Genomic DNA, 24,068 nt, shown 5'->3' with positions numbered 1-24,068 from the left:
ATTCAGCATTTTAAATTTAGAGGCGAGAAATTATTAAGAAACAATCAGTAGTTATTTTAGAACGAAAAATATAGTATTAAATTCCTCTGTTTTTAACTTGAAAAAGAATCGTTTGTACCTGCATCAAATATAGATTATGAAAGAAAGTTGCATTTTGAATCTTTTATAATATTAAGAAACATCAACTCTAAAACCATAAATTATTTAAAAATTACATAAAATTATAATGAATTTTAATAATCGATGTTATATCATTGAATATGTTGACAAATAACTAAAATAAATAGTCAAATTCAACACAAAATATAAGATTAAAATTTATTAAAGCTTCTATTTAATAAAATAATAGTAATTTAACTACTCTATGAGTCACACTACTCTCAAATATAAGGTTAAGAAAATAAAAATTCACGGCCTCAATGTCCACAATTTCATAAGGGGGGAGGGAGGCGATGCAATTTTTATTAGAGAATATGCAAGAAATTTTCGGGGAGACCATTTCAACGGATTTGAGAAAGGAATTATTCACCAACAATAATGTAATGTATACTTGCGTAATGTGTACCCTAATCTAATATAATTTCATCGTCACATCAGGCAGGCACTTGCCTGATTCATAGGTAGATAATCAGTGAACTAATAGGGTGGTAATTAATCTACCTGTAGGTAAGTAATTAGACTACTATAATTTTGTCGACACACCAAAAATGAAGGTATAACGTTTAAGAAATTGAACGATATATTATTAATTATTTAGCTGTTCTGAAAGCTAACAAAATGTCCACAAGTGCTGAATTATAAAAAAGGAATAATTTCTGTACAAGAAAAGGAAAAAGGAAAAGAAAAGAATTTTTCTTTTTCACATTTTTGGAAATCGTAATATTTTAGTTTCGATGCATAAAAACAGAACAAATAGAAAGAATAGGAAAAGTATCTAGTGCTGGCCAATAGAAAAAAAACAACTGTATTTTTATAAATTCCAATTCCCTTAGCGTGTTTCAAATATATAGAAATATCTCCGTGATGCAACAATTAAGTTAGTTTTAGCTCAAATAAATAAACTACAATTGAAATAGCTTGCATAATGTCATATATATTTCAATATCGATTATTCGAACAGAATTTATCAACTCAATAAATTTACTGCCATTAAATAAAACATAAAATCCAAAAATAGTTCCTACATTTTATATATTTTATTTCAAAATTCTGTGTTATAAAACTAATATCAAAATGAAAATAACAAAGTTTAATAATTGGAAAATGGAAAATCGCATTTGAATATTAAGAAAATTTAAAAAAAATAACGAAATAAGGTCCTATAAATAATAAATATTTGGTGAAGCGATTATTGTCAACTATAGCTTATATTCTTGGCATAATCTCTACAAATCATCATTTGAACAGAGAAGAGATGTAATAAGAGCTTTTTCCAAAATATTTAAATTTAAAATATTAAAAACATTTCAACTATCACATATTTCATTCTTGTCTTAATTAATCACATTTTAGTATTGGGTACTAACTATAATTAGTTTATCATTTGCTTTTCAGTAACTTTTCCCTCACCGTATTTTTCTACTATTTTTTAAAAACGTTATAGTGAATTTCAACGGATATTTTAAGAAATTTTAGACGAATATAAAAAGTATTTTTCAAAAATGCTTATTTTTGGGTTAACCTATTTACGACTTAGGCTTCTAAACACGTTTCGTACAGATACATTCATCCATTTTACACATTTCTCCAAGTATGGAACTTTTTCTTTGATTATTATTTATATGTTTGTTTTTTCGTTCAAAACATTAAGACATCACATCAAGCTTCTTATATAAGACAATTTTCCCAACCGAAACGGTGATAAAAATTGGTGATAAACGGTGATAAAAACTTCTATTTGTTCCATTTTGAGACCGACAGATGGCAGCGCGAAAAAGCAAATAAAGATTCGAAGATTCAACGATTTCGTATTACACCAATCATTGGGAACATAAATGTATTTTCTCCAAGCTATAAACGCATATAATTCGAATTTTAGGAAAGCACCAACAAAGAGAGACCAAAAGAAATACATTCTCCAGAAATTCTTAAAAGTAATTAATATGGGAAATAGTTTAAATTTATAAACGGAATATCTGTAAATAATGCGTATGAGCAATTTATATGAAGCAAAGAAATAGTTCAAAATGCTCTGCACGAGTTTAAGGCAACCAAATTCAGTATGTAGCAACATCATGAATAATAGGGGCTCAATAAAAACAGCCTTTTTAATGATATTATATTTTTAATCAGATTTTTAAATGAAAACTAATTAAAATTTTAACAATTTTCGGCCATCACTTCGGATTATATTATCGCACAAAAAATGCTTTTATAACACAATAAAATTCCTACAAATTAGCTTTTAAATCAATCTATAATTTTTATCAATCTTCTAATCAAACTTATGATTTTTTTATAAAATGTTAATAATTTTTTTCATAATTTATATTTGTGGCAATGTTTTTTATTGCTGCAATGTATTCACACTAATTTTATTGTTCCATTAAGTTTTTCATTCTATACATACACACTCACACATGCACACATGTATATTGTGTGAGCCAGGAATTTGTAAAAATTTGGCAGTGTAGTTAATTTCAAATTAAAAAAAATGTGACAAATGCTTCAAAATAAGACGAAGATTACTTCACCCTATGCATCATGTGGTCTGCAAATTGTAACTATTCTAATATAAATTTGGTTTTTTGAAATGTGCAATGTGTGTCTCTTAAAATATTTATTGCAAATAATTTAATTAATGCAATAAAGTTACCGTAACATGAAATACCGTAACAAAAAAAGTTACCGTAAAGTTAAAGTAAATAAAGTTACCGTAACAAAAAACTACATTGCGAAACAAGAAATTATGTAATACAGTTGTAAATATTGTGGAATATCGAACAGTTGAATTATATGCATTAGATTAAATAAAAATAAATAATTATTTTTATATTTATATGAAGACCATCAAATTGTTTTCAAACCATCAAAAACATAGCTGTTAGGAGTTCGGAGCGAAGCACATATCGCAGTAAAAATGGAAGTTTCAAGAAATAGTTCAGGAGTGCTTCGTTCATGTTCGAAACAATCGTGAATTTAAAGAAATTAGTTTGAAAAGCAAAAACTTCATGTTCGTAGATCAAATTTTAAAAGTTGATGAGAGTTAAAAATAGTTCTTTTGGATAACTTTCAATTTCCTCTGCTTCCTAAATAATAACAATAATAATAATAAAAAGGCAATCGATTGGTATATCTTTTATTCAAGTAAAAATCCCTACTTACAATGCTATTGACAGAAATAATGCACAAAATGGACTAACTTCTGAACAGATCAATTCGAAACTAGCAAAAGCAAGCAAAACTGCGGCTACTCAAAAAGTTCCTGGGCCGAAAAGCATAAAGAAAACTTCAAAAATAGTGGATGCATCCAATTCTTTAGCTACTAAACATGGTGTCGGGAAAACTTTCAAGTCATCCGTGAATGGTGTCAAAACATTGGCAAAACTAGAGCAACAGAAGATAGAAACACGATTTTTAAAAAAAGCTGTTGTCAGGAAAGAGAAGAATCTTCAGAAAAAAAAAAATTCTAAAATTGGTTCGAAGAAGCTAAATTTAAATAACATTTGCAGGAAAAAGCATAAATAGCAATATTTCTAAAGTTAAAAAAATTCTTAAAATAGCAATAAGAAAAAAGGGGGAAAAAAACTAACAATAAGATGAAGTTTGAAAACATCACTAATACCTTACACATATTCGCACATATACGTTGAACTGTCAAAATAGTTTTAAATTATACTGACTTTTATCGTTTTGTTTCATTAAAATGTCTTTTCGTTTCTCCACCCCACCCCTTTTTATAATTTTTAAGTTTTCTGAAGTGTAAGCAGTGAAACAAACATTAAAAAAATCGGCACTGCAATGAAAGCCCCCAAGAGGTAAGAGTCAGTATCTCCCTCAAAATTCTGTCAACCATAGAAAACCTTGCCAAAAGTTCGCCAATTGATTCTCGATGGTGGCAGCCTAGCCTCTTTAGCAACCTTTCTTGAATTATTTCCTCGCAATCGAATATTTTCAATTGGGTTTCGTCAAAAATTGATCAAAGCAATTAAATTATAACTTTTCAGAAAAATACTGAAATATAATTCCTAAATCAATGTTTCGGCTAAACTTATTATACAATCGCTAAATTAGAATTTTCTAAAGCGATTTATAATCAGATACAGTAACCTATGCGAGGATTTTGTTGAAACCCCAAAATTTTGGCGCATTTTTAATGTTAGGCCAGATTAAATTAAAAATGCACGACAAGGATGCCAACAATGCTATGTCGCCAATAAAGTATAATTCAACAAGACAAAAAAAAATTTATCAATATATCGGCAATAAGAGGGCTAGAATTACTGAACTTGTTTGATTTGGTTATCATACTGGAGACAAAAGGAACACATTAAAGCAGATTTAAACCGCTTAGTCGACAAATGAGAAAAACTGGTGCTTTAATTATACCCACTTTTCATGAAGTACTATTTACCATTTTTATTTCTAGCATATTTGTTTACACATTGGAACAATTTTTTCAACATTATACGTTTATAAGCTATATAATTTTTGTATGTTGTTGTATAATACATGATGTGACATGGAAAGTGGAAAATTTTCCCAAAACGCTGTACAAAACAGATTGATGAATTACCAAATTTGGCTTTTAGTCTTTTCTTAGATAGTAGATACTTAAAAAAAACAAAAACACTATTGGAAATATTTTAAAATGTTCCCTTTTTTTCTCGATAATATCCGCCCATATTATCATAGCGACATTTTCCACTTATTAAAAATTTTAAAAAAGTTTTTCATTTATATTAACTGAATTTCAATGCTTTTTAATAAATTTTTTTAAATATATTTAAAAGCTTATAAGTTTTTACATTTATTTCACAATACTTTTCTTTGTTTTAGTATCTACTTTTATATATTTGCATGCAATCAAATACATCTTTTGTGTGCATGCTAGTGTTGCCATTACTAAAAACACACCCTTAAAAATAATAAAAAGATTTTTTTTCTAAAATCAAGTTTAAAATGTAATGATGCAACGATGTCTTGAATTCCTTTAGAATTTCCTTTAATTCTTCATCCACCCTAAATTAACTGACTGTTCTTTTACATTCTTAAAGATATAGATTCAAAAGTGATAATGAGCACACGGATTTCCCTTTCTCCACGAGATCATATGTTTCATCAGAAATTGTTTCTCCCATGGCAAGTTTTTAGCTAGATAAACAATACATTTTTAGTGAAAAATTAGAATACAAGAACTTTATTAGCATCTGAAAACTTTGCCAATGCTATGAAACAGATAAAACTGTCATTATATGAATATTGGAATTCAAAAAATTTTTATGAATGAAAATATGGTAATACTTGTTTTTTCATTTCACTACAGCCACATGCGAGATATTCATATAATTCATCATCCACTTTACCGATAGCTTACATAAAACATTCTTAAAGTTAATGATAGTGAACAGTATAAATCTGAGATTTGTATAACTTGATACTAATTGATGATAGCAGATATTTGTTTTTCGAAAATTACATGCATTTTCAACAATCAATTATTATTAAAAACTTTTTTAAATTTTAAATATTAATGGCTTAACATCGTCATTTAATATCAATTAATGTTGGTGATGGTTCTAATCCATCTTAATCAAGTATATCTCGCTACGATGATGATTATGACAAAGGGGAAATATAGCACTTTCTGTTATTCAAAGCATTCTGAAAGACTTAAGGCAGAAATCTAATTTAACTCCTATAGGAATCCTCCTTCGAACAGAAACTCAGAAAAGGCTGGCATCCATTTGTGATACACTAAAAGAGAAAAACCTCCAGAAGATAAAATCCATTATCTTCTTCATCCAATTGTGTTTTTCAGTCACACCTGTCTGACTAATGTTCAAACTAAAGACATTAATTAGACAACTAATGCATAAACGAATTTGTCAAAGGTCAGGTAAAAATAGATCCAGGATTTATAAATTACAGTTTTTAGGTTATTTGTGTATTAATTACACAGTAGCAGTCAAATACCACACACACACACACACACACAAAAAGCTACGAGATGTCATTTTTATTTCAACCAGATTAATCATAAAAAAAAAAAAAAAAAAAAATTAAAAAAAAAAAACCTTGTATAAAATGCCACATTACTCTATATGTTTATTAAAAACATGTACTTAAGACAAAAGTTTACTACTACCATGTAGTTAATACACAAGTACTATTTTTAGTTTAATGGTTATATAGCGATATTTTTTAATAAATTTTTTAAATGTAATATGAAATACACTTTATTTTAATAATTGGGATTTAGTAAAATGATTGACCCCCCTGTATAGATTTTTTTTAATTTTAAATTAAATGGCACATGTTTGGGAGATTTTATATAATAATTTACAATTTTAGATTATTATATAAAATAACAACTAAAAGAAAAACCAATAGGGCATATTAAAGTATCTCAAGTGTCTTTTCCATTCTTATAAGGAATTACATAACAATAAATGTCCAAAACAAAATGTAACGTCTTATTAAAAACAAAGTTGATCATTTAGTATGCAATAGATTTCACACAGTTTATCTTTGCACTAATTCCTACTATTGGGTAAGATAAAGGATAAAAAATAAAAATTCTACAATTTGATGCCCAAGTCAGATTTATTGTTGCATATGAAATAATTCATCAAAATTTATTTTGTAATCTAAATTGAAACTTGATCCCTATTTAACTTTTAAATATTGAATCTATCAGTTTGAACTATTCTCAATAATAAAAACAAATTATGAAATGGAGGAAACAACAATTTTTCATCTATGTGGTAAAGATTTCCAGTAAGTGAAAACTTTGCCACTTTTAAATGCTATAGCTTCACTTATGGCACTACAATTCCCCTTTTCTATATCTAAAAGTTAAAACAAGTATTCTGTTTTGTTTGTTTTTTTCCCCCACCTCTTAATTTAAAATGATTTAGAACACTGGCCCCTCCAAAAAGCACAATAAGTTAAATCTAAAAAGAAAAAAAAATTACAATAAAATGTATACATAATTTATTATTCATCTCATTACACAAGTACACCAGTTAAAACAACTGGTAAAGAAAATCTAGCTGCATAAAGCATTGCAATTTGTTTTCAAGACAAAAGATACAGAATTAAATACAGCTACACAAAGCAATGATATCTATTGATAGTAAGAACTGCAACAACATATCAACAATTTAAATAACACATATGAAGAAATGGATGACAGCACTCATAAGAACACATAATATATTACATGCTACAAAACAATCAATATCTTATTTGAATGTATTTCCCTTACTTCAAATCCAAATAGATCTATCATGAAATGCAATATAGAATAAAGGAAATATAAGCATGCCACTTTTATCATGGATATTTTAGCTGCATCTGCACTAAAAGATGCAAGATATTTTTTATTACAATCTTGAAAGCTTAGAATGTCCATTTTGTTATTACGATTGCTGACTACACAATATATCATTTACATAATTTCAAGAGACCATGATTTGCAAACTGAAATAAGTAGTAGTTAAGAATGATTTATCTTTTTCTAATAGCGAAGCTCATGAAGGAATCAATTCATCTAAAAGGATTCCTTCATAAGGCAAATGTTTGACTAGAATGATAACTTTAGGGCATTTTCAATTAAGCTTGGCTTAAAAGAATACTGATAAGTATTTCTAAAACATTTGTAAGTATAAAATATAAAATTATTCTTTTATTCTGTATATATTTTAATATAACTATGCACATTAAATACATAAAAAAATTAATACAATTAGTAACCCCTCAACAAGATTTTGCTAGTAAAAAGTTAATGTTAAAAAGACATTTAAAGCAGAAAAGAATGTAATAATTTCATTTCAACAAAAATATTAAAACAATCCTTTAATGCAAGATAATTTTAATGAACAACAAATTACAGAATAAATTATTAATTATTTTAGAAAGGTTAGCATTGATTTTTAATTTTAAGAAGCTAGCACAGATTGTAGCTGCCTTAGTACGAAAATACAACTGATAAAAAAAAAAAGACATAGGAAAATATTTTTATCACATAAAGGCTAATACAGCCCAAAATAATTAGTACAAAAACATTTATATAAACAAAACTAAACAGCAGCAAAGAAAAGCTTTGGTAAAATGTCAGAACACTAAGTGCCAGACAGGATAAAAACATTAAAGATTCATTTTAGTTTTACATAAAAATGGGACCAAGGCTTCAATTTGTAAACTCCAATACCACAGTCATCAAAATTACATCAGTTTAGGAAATCTAAAAAGGAAGAAAAGTTGATATAAGTTACTTGTTTTGCAAGAAAAGTTTGGTATGATGCATGGGTCTACTTCAAGACAAGAGCATGGGTTAAGTCAGAACCTTATAAAAATTGCAATCAGTAAATTTTCTACATAAAATGAAACATTTCTAATATGTAGCAACTTTACTTTGCAGCATTTAGCCACAAGTTTCCCAAACAAATTTTACTTGGCATCTCAAAAAATAGGCATTCTTATCATAACTTTATAAAAAAAATTCAAATGTAATAAACATATTTGTCAAATCCCATTTTAAGATAACATGGATTTCTGTCTTAATTATCATATAATAAATAAATAAAATAGAATTTATAAGAGAAGTAAAATTAATGATATATAAACTAAGTTTATTTAATGTAAAATTTTCAAAATCTTTCCATATAAATCTAATACTTAAAAAGATTAACTATCAATACTAAACTACTGCATTAAACTTGAATTCTAATACTTCAAATTATTTTTCAACAAAAAAAAAAAAAAAAAAACCCTAGTTACAATAATAATGGATTTGACTAATTTGAAATTCAAAATTATTCTTTGGAAATAAATACATAAGAACAAAAGAAAGAAAGGGAGGAAAACAATTTCATATCTCCTATAGTCTTACTTTTCTAAAAAACACATTTAATTTTAGATTTATCTTAACAGAATATGAAAGCTTTGTAAACACAAAATAAAGATAATAGTAAATATCCATAAAGCTGTCAAAAGAAAAAGGCTTATTCTACTTCAAAATTGATAAGAACTTGTATCTTATAAACAAAAATGGCATTTAAATTTTTTAAAAAATATCAAATAAGCCATGTTAAAATATATATAAAATGAAGTTTTATTCTTCATAGAAAAAAAAAAGAATTACCCTTTTTAAAGAAGTATATTTTTGAAAATTCCTATTTTAAAAGCAAAAATCAAAATAATTTTCACTTGATTCAATTAAATATTGGATATGTTAGGTAACTGACCTGGTGTCATCAGGACCTGCTTTTGATCGTCCTGCAGGAGGAAAGGATTTCCAGATTTAGAATTTCCCTTTCCAAGAAAGGGATCTGGAGAAACCTTGCCATAATCAATGGCATCCACATTTTCAAAAATGTTGTTCTTAGAGTGATCAACAGATAAAATGTCTTTGCCATCCAGCTGCCCGAAGCCATGGAGTTCATCTAGCTGATCGGAAACTTGTCTGGAAGACTCTAGACTATAAGAAAATGAACAGCAATTAGCATATTCCACACACTCAAGAATATGCAATTCAATGCATATCAAACAATACCGAATATACACTTCAAGTATTCTCAATAATAATAATAAAAAAAAAAAAGGGCAAGTCTAATAATTCAGAATTATGAAAATTTAAAAAGGAAATTTGTACTTAAATAATGTACATACAACTCATTTATATGAAAGATATTTATATATAGATTTGTAAATAACTGCAAATATTTCAACTATAATATCTTATTGACTTTTGTCCTTTTACTTGAAATACTTCCTACATTTAATTCACATTGAAATTAGATTTATTTATTTAATTCAACATTAGATTCAAAAAGTAAAACAATATATTGTAACAAGTTCCCTAATCTTAATCAAGAAATTCATGATTAAGATTAAGGAAAGTTTTCACTTTCATTAAAAAAATACTAGAAGTACATAATGTCTATTTTTCAAGAAAAAGAATCAAGTACTTTCTCATACAGAAGTACCAAACTACAGAAGCCATCGAAGTTTGAAAGCAAATATTTAATACTGATATTTAACATATTCTTATCAGTAAATAAAATTAGTCGTGTTACACAATAATCAGTAAAGTAAATGCATGCTATAATCAAACTTCTTATATAATTTTTATAAAAATTTAAACTACAGGTAAAGTAGTTTGACAATTATACAACATGATTTTACTATAAAATTATGGTTGAGGGATTGGGGGGGGGGAAACCTGTGAAAATACAGCATACTAGGATTAGTATTTTAAATTAACATAAACTGAGATTTAGAAAAATTACCAAATATAGAGCCTAGAAAGAGTTTTTTTTAGAGCAAAATGCATCCTCCTCAAATAATATATACATTAATATTTCCTCAGTAAGTCCTCAAATAATATATAAATTAATTTTTAAAAGCGAAATTAGAATATATAAAAATGATAAAGTTCAACACATTAATAAAAGTCAATAATCTATAGATCATTTAAAAGTTTAAAATAAAATTTCCACAGAATAAAGTACAATGTTTAAAAAAAGTTATGTCCAGAATATAACTAAATTAAATTACAATTCTCAGCTGAATGTATAAATTGATAGTATACAAAGATGCACAAACTGGAAACAAAACAAAACTCAAAGAGTTAGGAACATAAAAATATACTTTAAGCAAATGAGTAGTTAATTTTATTGAGAGAAGAAAATGTTATTTAATACATATTAATACAACATGATAAAAAACTAATTCAATATACATTTAATACAATAATCATATTTTTGTCAAAAATTACTTTAATTATAATATTTTAACTATAAAAATACATCTATTTTTTCTATTTTTTTAGAACCTATACCTTCCTTCATATAACATGAGATTACAAACACAAGAATTTGTATAACATGGCATTTCTTTTAAAGAAACTAAATTAATTTGGAAAGGCATCTGATATTTAATTCAGTTATGGCAATAAACAAAATGAAATTTTAAGTCAGATATTTTTAAATTAAAACTAGAAAATTTGAACTGTTAATTGTCACACCCTTTCTCTGCAATTTTTCTTCATACATTAATGCTCTTTGCTTTGGAATGTATAGAGGTTCACCAGGTAAATGTTCATCAGAAAATATGGAGAGTTATATTAAGAGTGACTATGAAAAAATATCATGTGAAACCTCATAAATATCCACCAGAGAATATGGAGAGAGTTATATTAAGAGAGACGATGAAAGAGGATCATTTGAAATCAGACTGGTGAGAAAATAAGCAAGATTTTATCAACAGTTAAGGTGTTAATTTATAAGCATCATTAATCTATACTTATAATAAAGCTCAATGTGTGTGTGTGTGTGTGTGTGTGTGTGTGTGTGTGTGTGTGTGTGTGTGTTGGCGCTCTACAGGCCAGGTCATTTGACATACAGCTATCAAATTTGGTACATGTATACCTTAGAGGTCGGGAATGTGCACCTGGGGTCCCTTTTTTTGAAATTTTAATTAGAATTTTAATTATTAATTAAAAACTAACTTTCCCGCCAAAAGAATCTTCCATTTTCCCCACCGCCAACTTTTCCGCCAAAAAAATCTTCCATTATCCCCAGCGCCAAACGAGAAAGGCTTCAGTTGTTTTTTTCTCCCAACAGTAATGAGGCTAGGGTTAAAATTTTTCGACGGATTATTTCAATCGGTTCTGCTTATTTTCTTAATGTTTGATGCATTTAAAATTGAACATTGTTAATGAATCAATCTTTCAGATTCATTCTGAAGTACTTTTGAATTAAAATAAAACAGAATAAAGGAAATTAAAAATTTCTAATCCGCATAGCGTTACCCCAACTGGCGTAGAAAAAATCACGTATTTGCGTTACGTAACCGGCGAAGAAAATTCACGCATGCGCATTCTGTTCTGATTGTTGCCATGACAACATGTATATGCTTATAGTTTTAAGTACAACGTTTTTTAAGTAGTTTTTTTAAAACCTGTTTTCAACCGTTTATTTTAAACGATTCGTTTTATTTTCTTAGTGTTTGATGCATTTAAATTTAAACATTGTTAATGAATCGATCTGCTCATAATGAATCTAAGAAAATTTTGTTGACCAACTCTTGAGATATTACATAAATTTAAAAAAATATTCTTTAGTGCCCATAAAGTTTAAACGCTGAGTGACTCTATTTTCAGTAATCAGATTATAAAAAAATGCTTTGTTTCAGTAAAAAATATTATTATATTAATTGAAGATAAATTCTTTCCACTTTAATTTAAAGCATAAATTCTACGGGTGCTAACAGAAAATGAGAGAGATACATATTACGTTATGACTGAAGGCCTTTATAATATTATGAATGAATTATATGATAATCAAAATTTGAAGTTTTAAAATATTTTGATGAAGAAGCTATTAAAGTAGAAATTGCATAAAATATTTAATTATTAAAATTTTAACGAACATTAAGATTGGCGAACCGGCTGGTCGCCAAAGGCGGCTAGTTTTTAATATATAAAACAATAGCACAAGTTAATAATATTGGCAAAAAATAAAACACAAAAATTTAAAATGTTAAACCATTTATTCTTCAATTCTATCATTGCAATAATAAAATGCAAATGTTTGCAAAATGAAAAATTAGATAAAAATTTGATTTCTGTGTCAAACAGCTGAAACAATCAATGTCCAGAAACAAATTAATGATGCGCCTTCTGAAAGACTTGTTATGGATTTTGTTAAACATGTCTCACAAAAAAATAATTAAAATATATTTCTCCATAATTTTAATAAAAATGCAAACAAAATATGCCAGGTATGGCAATTTGCTAATGAAGTTGGTAAAGATGTATTGTATGTATGTTTCGTATGTATTTGATATGTAATGACATGCAAATAGAAAAATTGATATTTTGTACCAACATTTATATTTGGAATATATTACTCCTGGATTAATGGAAAATGTCATCCAACAGGCAATGAACAAAATTCAAAGAATTATAAAATATATTGCAATATGAAATAAAATTTTTAAAAATAGATAGTGCAAATAATACTATAATAGATACAATGTCTAAAAAAAAAGTCATTCATACATAGCAGCTTTTTAAAAACCGACAAAGACACAGAGCAATGCTCTGGATATATCTACAAAGCTGCTAGCTCTGAGGGTGCATATCAAGTTAGTTTACTTTAGTTAGATTAACATCCCAATTTGAAGCAGCAGAGTATTAATCTGAAGTAGACGTCCTACTTTTAAACTGTGATCAAATGATATGGTTACCACCTTATTTGCACTTTCCCAACTTCCATATTATACCAACATACAAATATTTTAACCCTTACTAACAGAATAAGCATGAACCAGTAACCCATCCCTCTAAGTAGAGGATGTTCTACACTATCAGGTCTTAAAACCATTATCTTCCGATCCCAGAACCTGAGATCTTATACAGAACCCAAAGAACAGACAAAAGGATACAAATAGTACTTAGTTTAATGAATATACATATATGAAAGAAATTATTAAATAGTAGAACCTGAACCTCCCACCTTCTAAAAAGGATTTTCGTATCAATTCTTGCCAAAAATGTTAAGAATGAGCACTATATTATAATGGTATGGGATCTAATATCCTGATGTAGCATGCCAAGCTATTTGTTATTCTGCATAAAATAATAAATTTTAAAAAATTCAGTATTTTTAAAGTTATTCTACATAACATTTTATGCTTATTTTAAGAAATGTTGATATATTTTTAATACTGCTTCCTGACCTAGCTTGATATTTAAATACATCAATACCCGGATTTCCAAAACTTAACATTTCTAAAAAATCATATGATCAAAATAAAAATAACCCTTTTTCTTCTGGGACCTTTAGCTCTACAATATCAATTTATTCCTTTGCAATACAGAGAATGTTAAAAAAAAAAAAAAAAAAAAAAAAAAGATGAACAATGAACAATTTTAAACTGCTAGAAACTTTTTTTTTAAAAACTGAAAATAGCAATATGAATTACAATCCAATGTACAGAATTAGTTGGTTATTAATTATTATTAATAACTGATATGTACATAAATACAAATAAAAAAATTAATGTTAATTTAAAAAATAAGGTAGGTATAATTCCCCAATAAGTTTAATTAATATAATGTTTAATAAGTTAATTAATGCAGTTATTTTGAATTGGCAAGGTAAATAATCATGTAGTAAAAAAACTAACAAAGCTTTTCACTTAAGGGAAAAAAAAATCCAAATACTGAGAATTTTTATTTGAAAGTAATTCTATAAAATATTTCTCAATTCTATATTAAAAAAAAAAAGCTTCATTAGATAAATATAGCTGAGCATGGATAGTAGTTAAGTTTTCCCACTTGAGTGTAAAATGAATGAAGTAAATGGATAAGCGAAAATTTTATCAATTTGTAATAATCTGAATTTTTATTGGACAAAATGGATAATAAAATTTCCAATTTCTTTCCTCTACTAATGATCGAAAATTAATGAATTTATTTATTTTTTGAAACTCCAATATTGGTTTTATACAATCCATGCTCAACTATTAGAAATTGTAGATGACAAAAATACATTATGGGAAATCTACAAACCTGTGGCCATTGCTCATTTCAGAAGTGGAAAAGATATTCACATTTGTCTTGGAATTGGTATCATAATAATCGATATGTTCTGTTTCAAACGGATTATGTTGTTCTCCATTGCTAAAAACTTGTTGGCTTGAATTAGATTCTACTGTGGAATTCTCTGAATGATTAAGGCCTTCATTGGTAATTCTCTCACTGTTTTCAACAGTCATGACCTGCGATAAATTACTGTCTAAGGAACTATTTTCTTCACTATCTGTCATGGAAGCAAATTCAAAATTATTTCTTAATTGTTCATTATGTAAATTAGGTTTTTGAAAATCATTCGAAGATTGGTCATGATCAATGGAGGAAATAATTCCTACATAGGTTTCATTGTCATCTGATTTGATTAAGGTAACATCACTAATCTGTTCCATATGGGAAGATAGCTCATTAACCTGTTCCATATGGGAAGATAGTTCATTAACCTGTTCCATATGGGAAGATAGCTCATTATTTTGCACTGTCTCAATATTGCATATTTGTTCAGATTCAGAGAATGATTGCTGTTGATCAAAGCTGAAATCACCACCTTGAAATACATGGGATTCTGACTTTTCAGAAAATGGATTAGTTGTGGAAGCACCATCACCTGCTGGTCCTAAATCAAATTTATCATTCTCCATAACTGATGATTCAAATGTATTTTGAGTTTCTACAGAAGGAACTGTATTTTCTTTATCAGAATAAAAGCCATAAGCACTTGTGGACATAATATCATTCTGGTTAGCAAAATCAGAACTAAAAGTAGCAAATTCACTTACATTTTCCTTATTTTCTTGAATGTCTTGATAAAAAACATCACTTTGTTTAAGTTCTGATTCGGGTAAATGCACATCAGGCTCAACTATGCTGGAGGTCGATGACCTGGATGGAATAACATTTTCTTCTCCTATTTCACGTGGTTGTTCCAGAGCATCAAGCAACTGATCTTGATACATACTTTCACTCATGCAATAATTTCCAGTTTCTTCAAAATTATTTTGGAACTGATTTTCCTCTGATGTAGAATTCTGTATCACATATTCAGAATTCTCAACTGAAAATGGATTTTGAGTTTCAGCAAATGCAGCTTGTTCAACTAAATCTGAACTGTGATGGTCAGCCAGTTCAGTATTCATAGTAACAGCTTGTTCTGAAAACACATCTTCAGACATTACCATGTCTTGGTTTGCAGAGTAGCTAAGATCTTCTTGTTGATAATACTGTTGGTGCTTTTCTGAGGAAATAGAACCATCATCTGATGTTTCATAAATAGGATCTGGAAGCTTAATATCAGAGGATACACTAGATCCACGATTCATTTCTGATAAATCTGTTTCTCTGTTATCTACTCCATCAATACCAAAAGAAAGATTTGAAGGCATGCTGGATGGTTCTGGAAGCATAAATTCATTATTATTTTCAGAATGCAACGTATCATTTACAATCGATAATTCCTCTGATGACTTGCCAAAAGTATCTTCACCAAACTGTATTTCTGCATGATCTTTACTATCTTCATGAATTTCTTCTACTTTACTAAACATTGCATCATTTTCAGCAACTTCAGTTGATACATTATCACTTAATTGGACATCCAAATTTGCCTCAGCACTTGGTTGTTGCTCATTCAAAAACTTGTCTTGAGAGATTTGATTTTTAGTGAAATCATCAGAAGATGTATTTTCTTGTAATTCAGAATTAGAAACAAGTTCAGTTTCAGGAACTAAATCATTGCTTTCGCTTCTCTCGTCTACAGCATCTACATCTGACAACTTCTTATCTTCATTCTCAGGAATTACATCAGATTTAATCTCAATATCTTCTGAAGAAGTTATCTTTTCTTCCTCTTGATTTTCAATGGTTTCTGTAGATTCTGTTTCTGGTGCTGTAGTTACAAAAGAAGCAACAGTTGCTTCTTCTGGTGCTGTAGCTACAGAAGAAGCAACAGTTGCTTCAACAGTTGGCTCTAATACAGCATCATTTTTTTCAGGAATGATAACTAAACTATTGTCTTGAGAGGCTGTTTCACTCAAAGGCATCATTAATTCATTGCTATTTAAGGATTCATTCTCACTGCCGATTTCATATGTTGGATTTGCTTCCATTGAATCACCAGCACTTGAAATCTCAGCCTTAGTAAAATTATCCTCACTGTTCACTGTTGCTTGTTCACTCTGAGGTTCACCAGCTTCATTACTATCCAAAGAATTTGCACCACTGGAAAATCCTTCTTGTGCATGTTCATTAGAATCTAGCTGATCACTACCACTGATGCTTCCTGATGGTGAAGTTCCACTTGATTTGCCACGTGTTCGACTCATAATTTTTTCTAATCTCTGAAAAATAAAATTTAATATTAAATATTACATACTTTAGAAATTTTAAAATAAAAATAACAAATATTTCAGAAAAGAAATTCTTAAAAGCATGTTCTACTAACAGCGCAATTAATTTTATAACTGATATCAATAGGAATAGTTAAAAATTCAGAATGCATTAAATTCGTTAGATTCAAGAAGTTGAAAAAACTTCTTAAAATTTAATTTAACACATTTTTATGAGTTTTCAATCAAATAATAGTAAAGGATTAACTTCTATTATTGTAAACATATTATAAAAGCAGCAAGTAAAAATATACTGCAAATATTTACTAATATCTAAATTTTTCCAAACTGATCAGTAAATAAAAATAAGAAGAAAATGTAATTATTATGTTAGTTTGAATTGAATGAATTTATGTTTTCTAGAAATTCAGTCATTTGTGAAAATAAATAGTGACTTAATTCTTCACACAATCAAACATTACGCTTGTTAACAAAAATTTAAATCATTAATTCCAAAAGGATAAAGAATAATCACCAAGTTACCTTTTTTCTTTCAGCTCTTTCTTCTTCCTCTTTGCGAAGCTTTTCTTCCAGCTCAAGCCGTTGTTTCTCTGCTTCTTCTTTAGCCTTTCTTTCTTGTTCAGCTTTCTATAAAATAAAAAAAAGATAATTTATAACAGAAGAATATGAAATTTTTGAACGTAATAAATATTTTACAAATAATGACAATAACAATCTTTAAATAAGGGACTATATCTAAAGATTAAGACTCATTACAAAAATAAGAGTTTTTGGACACTTTTGGACAGATTTAATCCTATTGCACTACTGGGTAAAACAACAACAACAACAACAAAAAGAAAAGAAAAATTTTCTTCAACAATATTTAAGATTCTATAATTTTTCATACGTAAGTAAAACTTCTTTCAGCATTTTCTTTTTCTTAATTTGGCAAATCAAATAAATTGATTTTCTGATAGGGCTAACATAGAAATGTTTCTTTAAAAGTATTTTTATGGAAGAAAAATATATATTTAAAATTTTATCATAAAAATTTAAATCATATGATATAGTACAAAAATTCTTCTATTTTTTCAGCATTCCAAAATTTGTAAATACAGCAATAATATTGACTACATTCCAGATGTAACATCAGCAAAGCCATATTAAATAAATTGCACTCAAAACTTGTTAATAACGAAAATTTCATTAACATAAAAATTTCTGCTATTCATTTTTAAATTCAATTCTTTTACCATATAACAAATGACTTTAGACTTCATTTATTTTTCATTATTAATAGTATTATTTGATGATTACTGACTTGAGAACAGTTAAAATAAATATATACCAATCGAAGTTCTTCTTCACGTTTGATTCTTTCTTCTTCTTCCCTCTGTTCTTGTTCTTCTATTGCTTTTCTTAGCTTTTCTTCTTCTAAACGACGATGTTCCTCAAGAAGACGAAGCTGTTCTTCTTCCATCTTTCTATGCTCTTCTTCTTCTTTGCGTAAACGTTCCTCTTCTTGGAGTCTAGAAAGATATTAGTTGGGTCAGACAAAAGAATCAAGAGCAAATGAAATTTTTAAAAAAGATTGCATGTATTTTTGAAGTAGCATAAATATGAAAATATATATCCATTAAAAATCTATACAGGCCTCTGAATCTTTATTTGATTTCAGCTCAAAACTTACCTTTAATTATCTAAATTTATTTATTTATTTGTAAAAATATAAAAAGTGAAATTTGCATTTAAAAAAATAAGTATCTAATTTAAAGAAGAAAAACTATGTTCTATCATTTTTGTGTAATATATGTATATGTATTTTGTGTAAAACTATCTTCTTACATTCAAAAACTTATTATATTGTACATATTATTTAAATATTTTTTATATATATAATAACTGGTTCAGACAATTTAGTTACCAATCAAGTCTTCTAAACTATAACATTTTGGTCTATACTTTTGTATATAATAGATTTAATCTTATATTTTGATAATGATTTATGCCCGATTCATCTTATATTTTGTTTTTGATTCAACATTCAATAGCTGTTACAACTACAAATAAGTAATTAAAATAACAAAGTTAATGTATTAAAGATCATTTACATCACTGTTGGCACTCTACAGGCCATTCTTTTTGATCTAAAGCTACCAAATATGGCATATTACATATACATATATATATATATACCTTGCATGATGGAAATGTGCACCATGGAGAGGGTTTCTTGAAATTTTACTTGATTAAAAGTTAAGTTGAATTTAGGGGGGGGGGGAGGTTCCACTATAACTTGGAAATATAACACAAATATGAATTTTACACCATTTCAAAATCGTTTTTTTTAGTGACACCAATTTATTAATCATGTAAATCTTTGCAGAATTTTAGCAATTAAAAAAAAATTCTTACGTCCAACTAACTACAGATTATATTGTTGTTATTAATGTTATAAGTTTAAATTGTTTTTACTGTTCTATCAGCTAATATCTGATAATGTGATTTACTTCCTTTCTAAAATTTATGAGGCAGATAAAAAAAAATTGGTTTCATTATTTCATTGGTCTGAAGTTTATAAGATAGATTAACCATATATTTCAATTTTTAATAGTGCCATGATGTCATGGGACTGATCTCCAATAGCAAATTTCATGTGCATAATGAGTGGAGTATATGCAAGACAAAAGTAATATCTTTATATCTGGTAATTTCATAGTATCATGGATATGATGTTGTATCTAAATGATTTAATTGAAATTCACGATAACCAAAGATGACTAATAATTCATAATTTTAAACTAATAAGCCAAATGCGAAATTCTCAAGGGGGGGGGGGGAAAGGCAATCCGGGAAACTAGACTGGCCTTAGATAGAAATTATTTGATATGGCAAGATACCTAAGTTCTTCTTGTCTTTGCCTTTCTAATTCAGCTTCTCTTTCTGCTTGCTCTCTAGCTAAACGGCGCTTCTCTGCAAGAGCAGCTTTAGCTTCTTCTTCTGAGATAATACGCTTGGCATTGTTCCTTTCATTTTCAGCAGCAATTTCACCCTCTTGTGTAACTGCACTCTCATTTTGCTAAAGAAAAAAAATAAGGATATACTATCAAAGCGGGAAATAGCAAGACTTTATATTTTACTAAACTAATGTCTAAATTCAAGAACAGATGATATATTAATTTGCAAATTATTTTCTTATCTTAATAATATTTAGAGAGATATGGTTAGTTTAAACTGCAAAAATTTCAGCTAATTATAGCTGAATCAACTTTGAAAAAATTTATAATTGTGTCATATATAAACAATTGGATAATTTTCAATGATAAGAAATTGAATAAATCTTGAAAATGGCTCCAATTAATAAACTGATAAGAATTTCAATAAGTGTTTATATATGGATAAATATCAACTATCAATATACATTAATAATAAACTTGGATTAAGCAGTGCCACTCTCATAATATCAAAACTTTAAATACAAAATCTGCAGTCTTGTATAGATTAAAAATCAAAAAATCTTTATAGAAAATTAAAACTTTTATAACTCTACAGTAATTTTAATTTAATGCATGCTACCGGCTATATAAATAGGCAAATCTTAGAAGGTCTACATGGTGATCAATCACAAAAAGATACTATTTCAAAATATGTAAAACTATTCATTTATAAGCAACAATATGCAGAGTAGATTTATCTTAATTATGAAAACTTAAAATAATAATGCAGAATAAATTATTTACATACCTTTTCAGCAATATCAGTCTTTTCATTAGAATCTGCAGTTGCAGGTGAACTGACAACAATATCAGTTTTCTTTTTGATAGGCTGAGATTTCTTTTCCTTTGCTTTCGGAGGTTCTGCTTTGGTTGTTTTGGAAGCAGAAGATGGTTTGGAAGTAGCTGGTTTATTTTCTACCTGTTTTGCTGATTTAGGAGTAGTTGGTTTAGATGTACTTGTTTTGGGAGTGCTTGCTTTTGGAGTTGTCGACGGACGAGGTGTTGATTTAGCTTTCTCTGTAGCTGGTTTGCTTTCAACTTGTTTCAGAGGTTTTGGTGTAGAGCTCTTAACAAGTGGCTGGGTACCTAAAATTAAGTTTCAATTTGTACACACTGATAAATTACTTTAATTAACAAAAAAAATCAAGCAAATGAATTCTATTTGATTATTATCTCTGAAAAATTGCTTGGATATGATTTGACATTAGAATTGGTTCTCATGATAAATGAATAACAAATCATTTGATAATTAGCACTGTGAATACATTTAACTTTGAAATTAAATCCTGAAAACTAAAATTACCACCTACCAAATTAAAATCGATTTTAGCTTAATTTTAAGACTCTTTTTATGCAATATGATTATCATATTGAAAACAGAAATTAAGATAAATAATAAATAACACCTACTGAAGGAATAAAATATTCTTATCAAAAATGCATTAAAAATATGAGTATTAGAAAGTAGGCATATTATACATTTTCCTACTGAATCAGAAATGTGCTCGTAGCTTTTTATTGAAACTCAAATTTATATGAATAAAAGTTTAGTCAGTAGGCACATTAGAAATAGTAGGGAAGTAAATAATTGCTCAATGTTTTTACACTGATAACAAAAGATTTCTTGAAGTATGATTTAATGTCATGAGACATGGAACATAAACATCCATTCACGATGACACTAGAATCTATGTATTAATGCCTAATTAATTATCTTGATTGTAAGGAATTAATTATCTCAAATTCTTACTATACCACTATTATATATATTCAAACATTTCACTTTAAAACAGAAAATATATTACTATAACTCCTAAATAATGCAAAATTAAAATATATTACTATAACTCCTAAATAATGCAAAGTTAAAATATGGTTACGTAATAGCAGTAAATCAAGTCTCTAAAGTAACTACTTACTTTTTCGCACTTCTGTAGATTCTGTAGTTTTATTACTAGGTGTGTAGCTACGTTTAATTGGAGACACCCTAACTTCGAAAGGTTTAGCACTAATTTGTTTGTGATCAGGTAAAGTACCAGCGATTGAAACAGGTCTAGGTTTTCTTGGTGAAGATCGAACTCGACGAGTCACTGTGCCAGGAACTCTGCCAGAACCTCCAGAATGTTCCGAAGCAGATGACAAAGGCCTACTAGGAGAACGTATATTGTCTTTCACCACACCTAGAAAAAAATACACGAAATGAAAAATTCTTGAAGTAAAATAAAACTATCCCTAAAGCAAAGTAATAAATGTCTTTAATATATAAACATAATTGACAACAGCAGATATTTGCTATTTTAATGCCCTTCATTATATTTTTTAAATATAAATAAAACCCTGTTTCAAAAAAAATACAAAACTTCCACAGATATACTCACTAAAGGACCCCGCATTTAATATTTATGAGAAATGTTTCATATTAAACCACACTTAAAACAAATTACAAAAACATAATGAATCTTCACTAATCTTCATAACTAGAAAAATTGGAACAAATCTCTCGGGAAGCTCTAAATTCCTCACATTTTTCTTAACAAAACTGCACATTATAGTAAAATTTTACTCCAATCAATATTTTTATACTTTTTTTTATGCAAAAGAATTACAACTTTTCCCCCTCTCCCCGAAAAGTTCCAAATTGAGGCCATTTTATTATTTTTGAAGTTCAGCAAGTATAATCCAATCTATGAGACTTGAGGTCTACTTTTGGTTTCATTTCGAAAGTTTTAAAGATATGGTTGATTTAAGAACTAAAAACCAGGGTTCTAGATAAAAGAAAATTTGATTTAAATATTTGAAAATTGAATCAAATCAAATCAATTAAAGAAGTAAAACTTCAGATACAGTTTTCAACTAATTAAATATATAAAAAAGTGATAATTTTATTTCTCCACATTTCTTTAACAGTCAAAGGGCTTAACAATTAGTGTAGATATCTGTATGTGTTTTACTTTTAAGTATTATGATAAGATAATAATAAGAGTAGTATTTGTTGCGAAAGAATTAAATAATTTAAACGACACAATATACATATGATTTAAATTCTCTAGACAGAATTTTTAAGACATTTCTCTGAAATCAAGTATAAATGCTATTCTTTAAATTTCATAATTTCTTTCCTCCTTATAAAAAACGAATATTTTGGGATGCTATTTAGTTAAATATAATACATATAGTTGATTAAAAGAAGAAACCCTGATGTACTTTTTAACCAAATTATAAAAAAACTCATATTGAAATTTCTGTATTCATTCAATCATATAATTTACATAAAAATAAATAAACTAAATCAATTAATAACTGAACAGTACTTGATGCTCCACTACCAGCACTGCTGTTGGCTTTATTTGCTTCAACATAATGCCTTCGAGGTTGAGCTAGCTGATCTAATCTAGTCATACTGACAGATCTTTTTCTTGTTGAAGGAGCTGTAATTGGTCTTGCAGGTGCAGTTCGCTCGTAAGGAACTGTAGGCATTAAGTCATTTTTCCTGCGACCTCTAGGAGCACATGCCACTGCAGCATTCATACTTCTAGACATAACATCATCTCCTAATATTTTAAAACAGAAAAAAAAAGGTTTAAAACTGAACATTAAATGAAGTTCAGCTAGGTATTTACAATCAATTTAATACAGAAACTCAATTTGAAGTTGTAGGAATTTTCTTTTTTCAAAGCTCATCATTAAATAAAAGGGTAAATGTTATCAAGAAGTAGTCAAAATAAATTTAATTATCCTACATATTTCAAAATAAATTAAAAGACAAGCTTCCACCCAAGCATTCTGCTTTGAATTTTAATAAATTCTCAAAAATAATAATTATTATTATATATTAAAATATCAATGATCAGTTACTAATGTCCAAATTAATTCATTTCAGCTGTATGAATTGCAGCAAAATAGATAAGTAAAAAAAAAAAAAAAAAAAATGAAACAGGATACAATCAAATACTTAATACCAAAAACTGAACTGTGATTTCT

At 27.7% G+C, this 24,068-nt stretch overlaps 1 protein-coding gene across 5 annotated transcripts in view; it reads right to left on the bottom strand.

The window, feature by feature from the left end:
* Nucleotides 1-7,143: 7,143 nt before the first annotated feature.
* LOC129962698 (titin homolog) overlaps nucleotides 7,144-24,068 on the bottom strand; it is a 64,528-nt gene continuing 47,603 nt past the window's right edge. For 4 of the 5 annotated variants that reach the window (XM_056076626.1, XM_056076628.1, XM_056076630.1 and 1 more), the window contains 9 exons: nucleotides 23,399-23,638; nucleotides 22,007-22,267; nucleotides 20,836-21,173; nucleotides 19,992-20,170; nucleotides 18,440-18,620; nucleotides 17,632-17,736; nucleotides 14,744-17,100; nucleotides 9,411-9,643; nucleotides 7,144-8,407 (listed from right to left, as the gene is read on the bottom strand). In XM_056076626.1, coding sequence (XP_055932601.1) covers nucleotides 8,394-8,407; nucleotides 9,411-9,643; nucleotides 14,744-17,100; nucleotides 17,632-17,736; nucleotides 18,440-18,620; nucleotides 19,992-20,170; nucleotides 20,836-21,173; nucleotides 22,007-22,267; nucleotides 23,399-23,638 — 3,908 coding nt within the window. In that variant the 3' untranslated portion in view covers nucleotides 7,144-8,393. The remainder of the gene's footprint in view (nucleotides 8,408-9,410; nucleotides 9,644-14,743; nucleotides 17,101-17,631; nucleotides 17,737-18,439; nucleotides 18,621-19,991; nucleotides 20,171-20,835; nucleotides 21,174-22,006; nucleotides 22,268-23,398; nucleotides 23,639-24,068) is intronic. The other variant, XM_056076629.1, reaches the window with a different exon arrangement.

The sequence above is a fragment of the Argiope bruennichi genome, chromosome 3 (assembly GCF_947563725.1).
Source record: "Argiope bruennichi chromosome 3, qqArgBrue1.1, whole genome shotgun sequence".
Lineage (NCBI taxonomy): Eukaryota > Metazoa > Arthropoda > Arachnida > Araneae > Araneidae > Argiope > Argiope bruennichi.
Note: the sequence above shows the minus strand (reverse complement) of the source record. Positions and strands in the feature narration are given on the sequence as shown.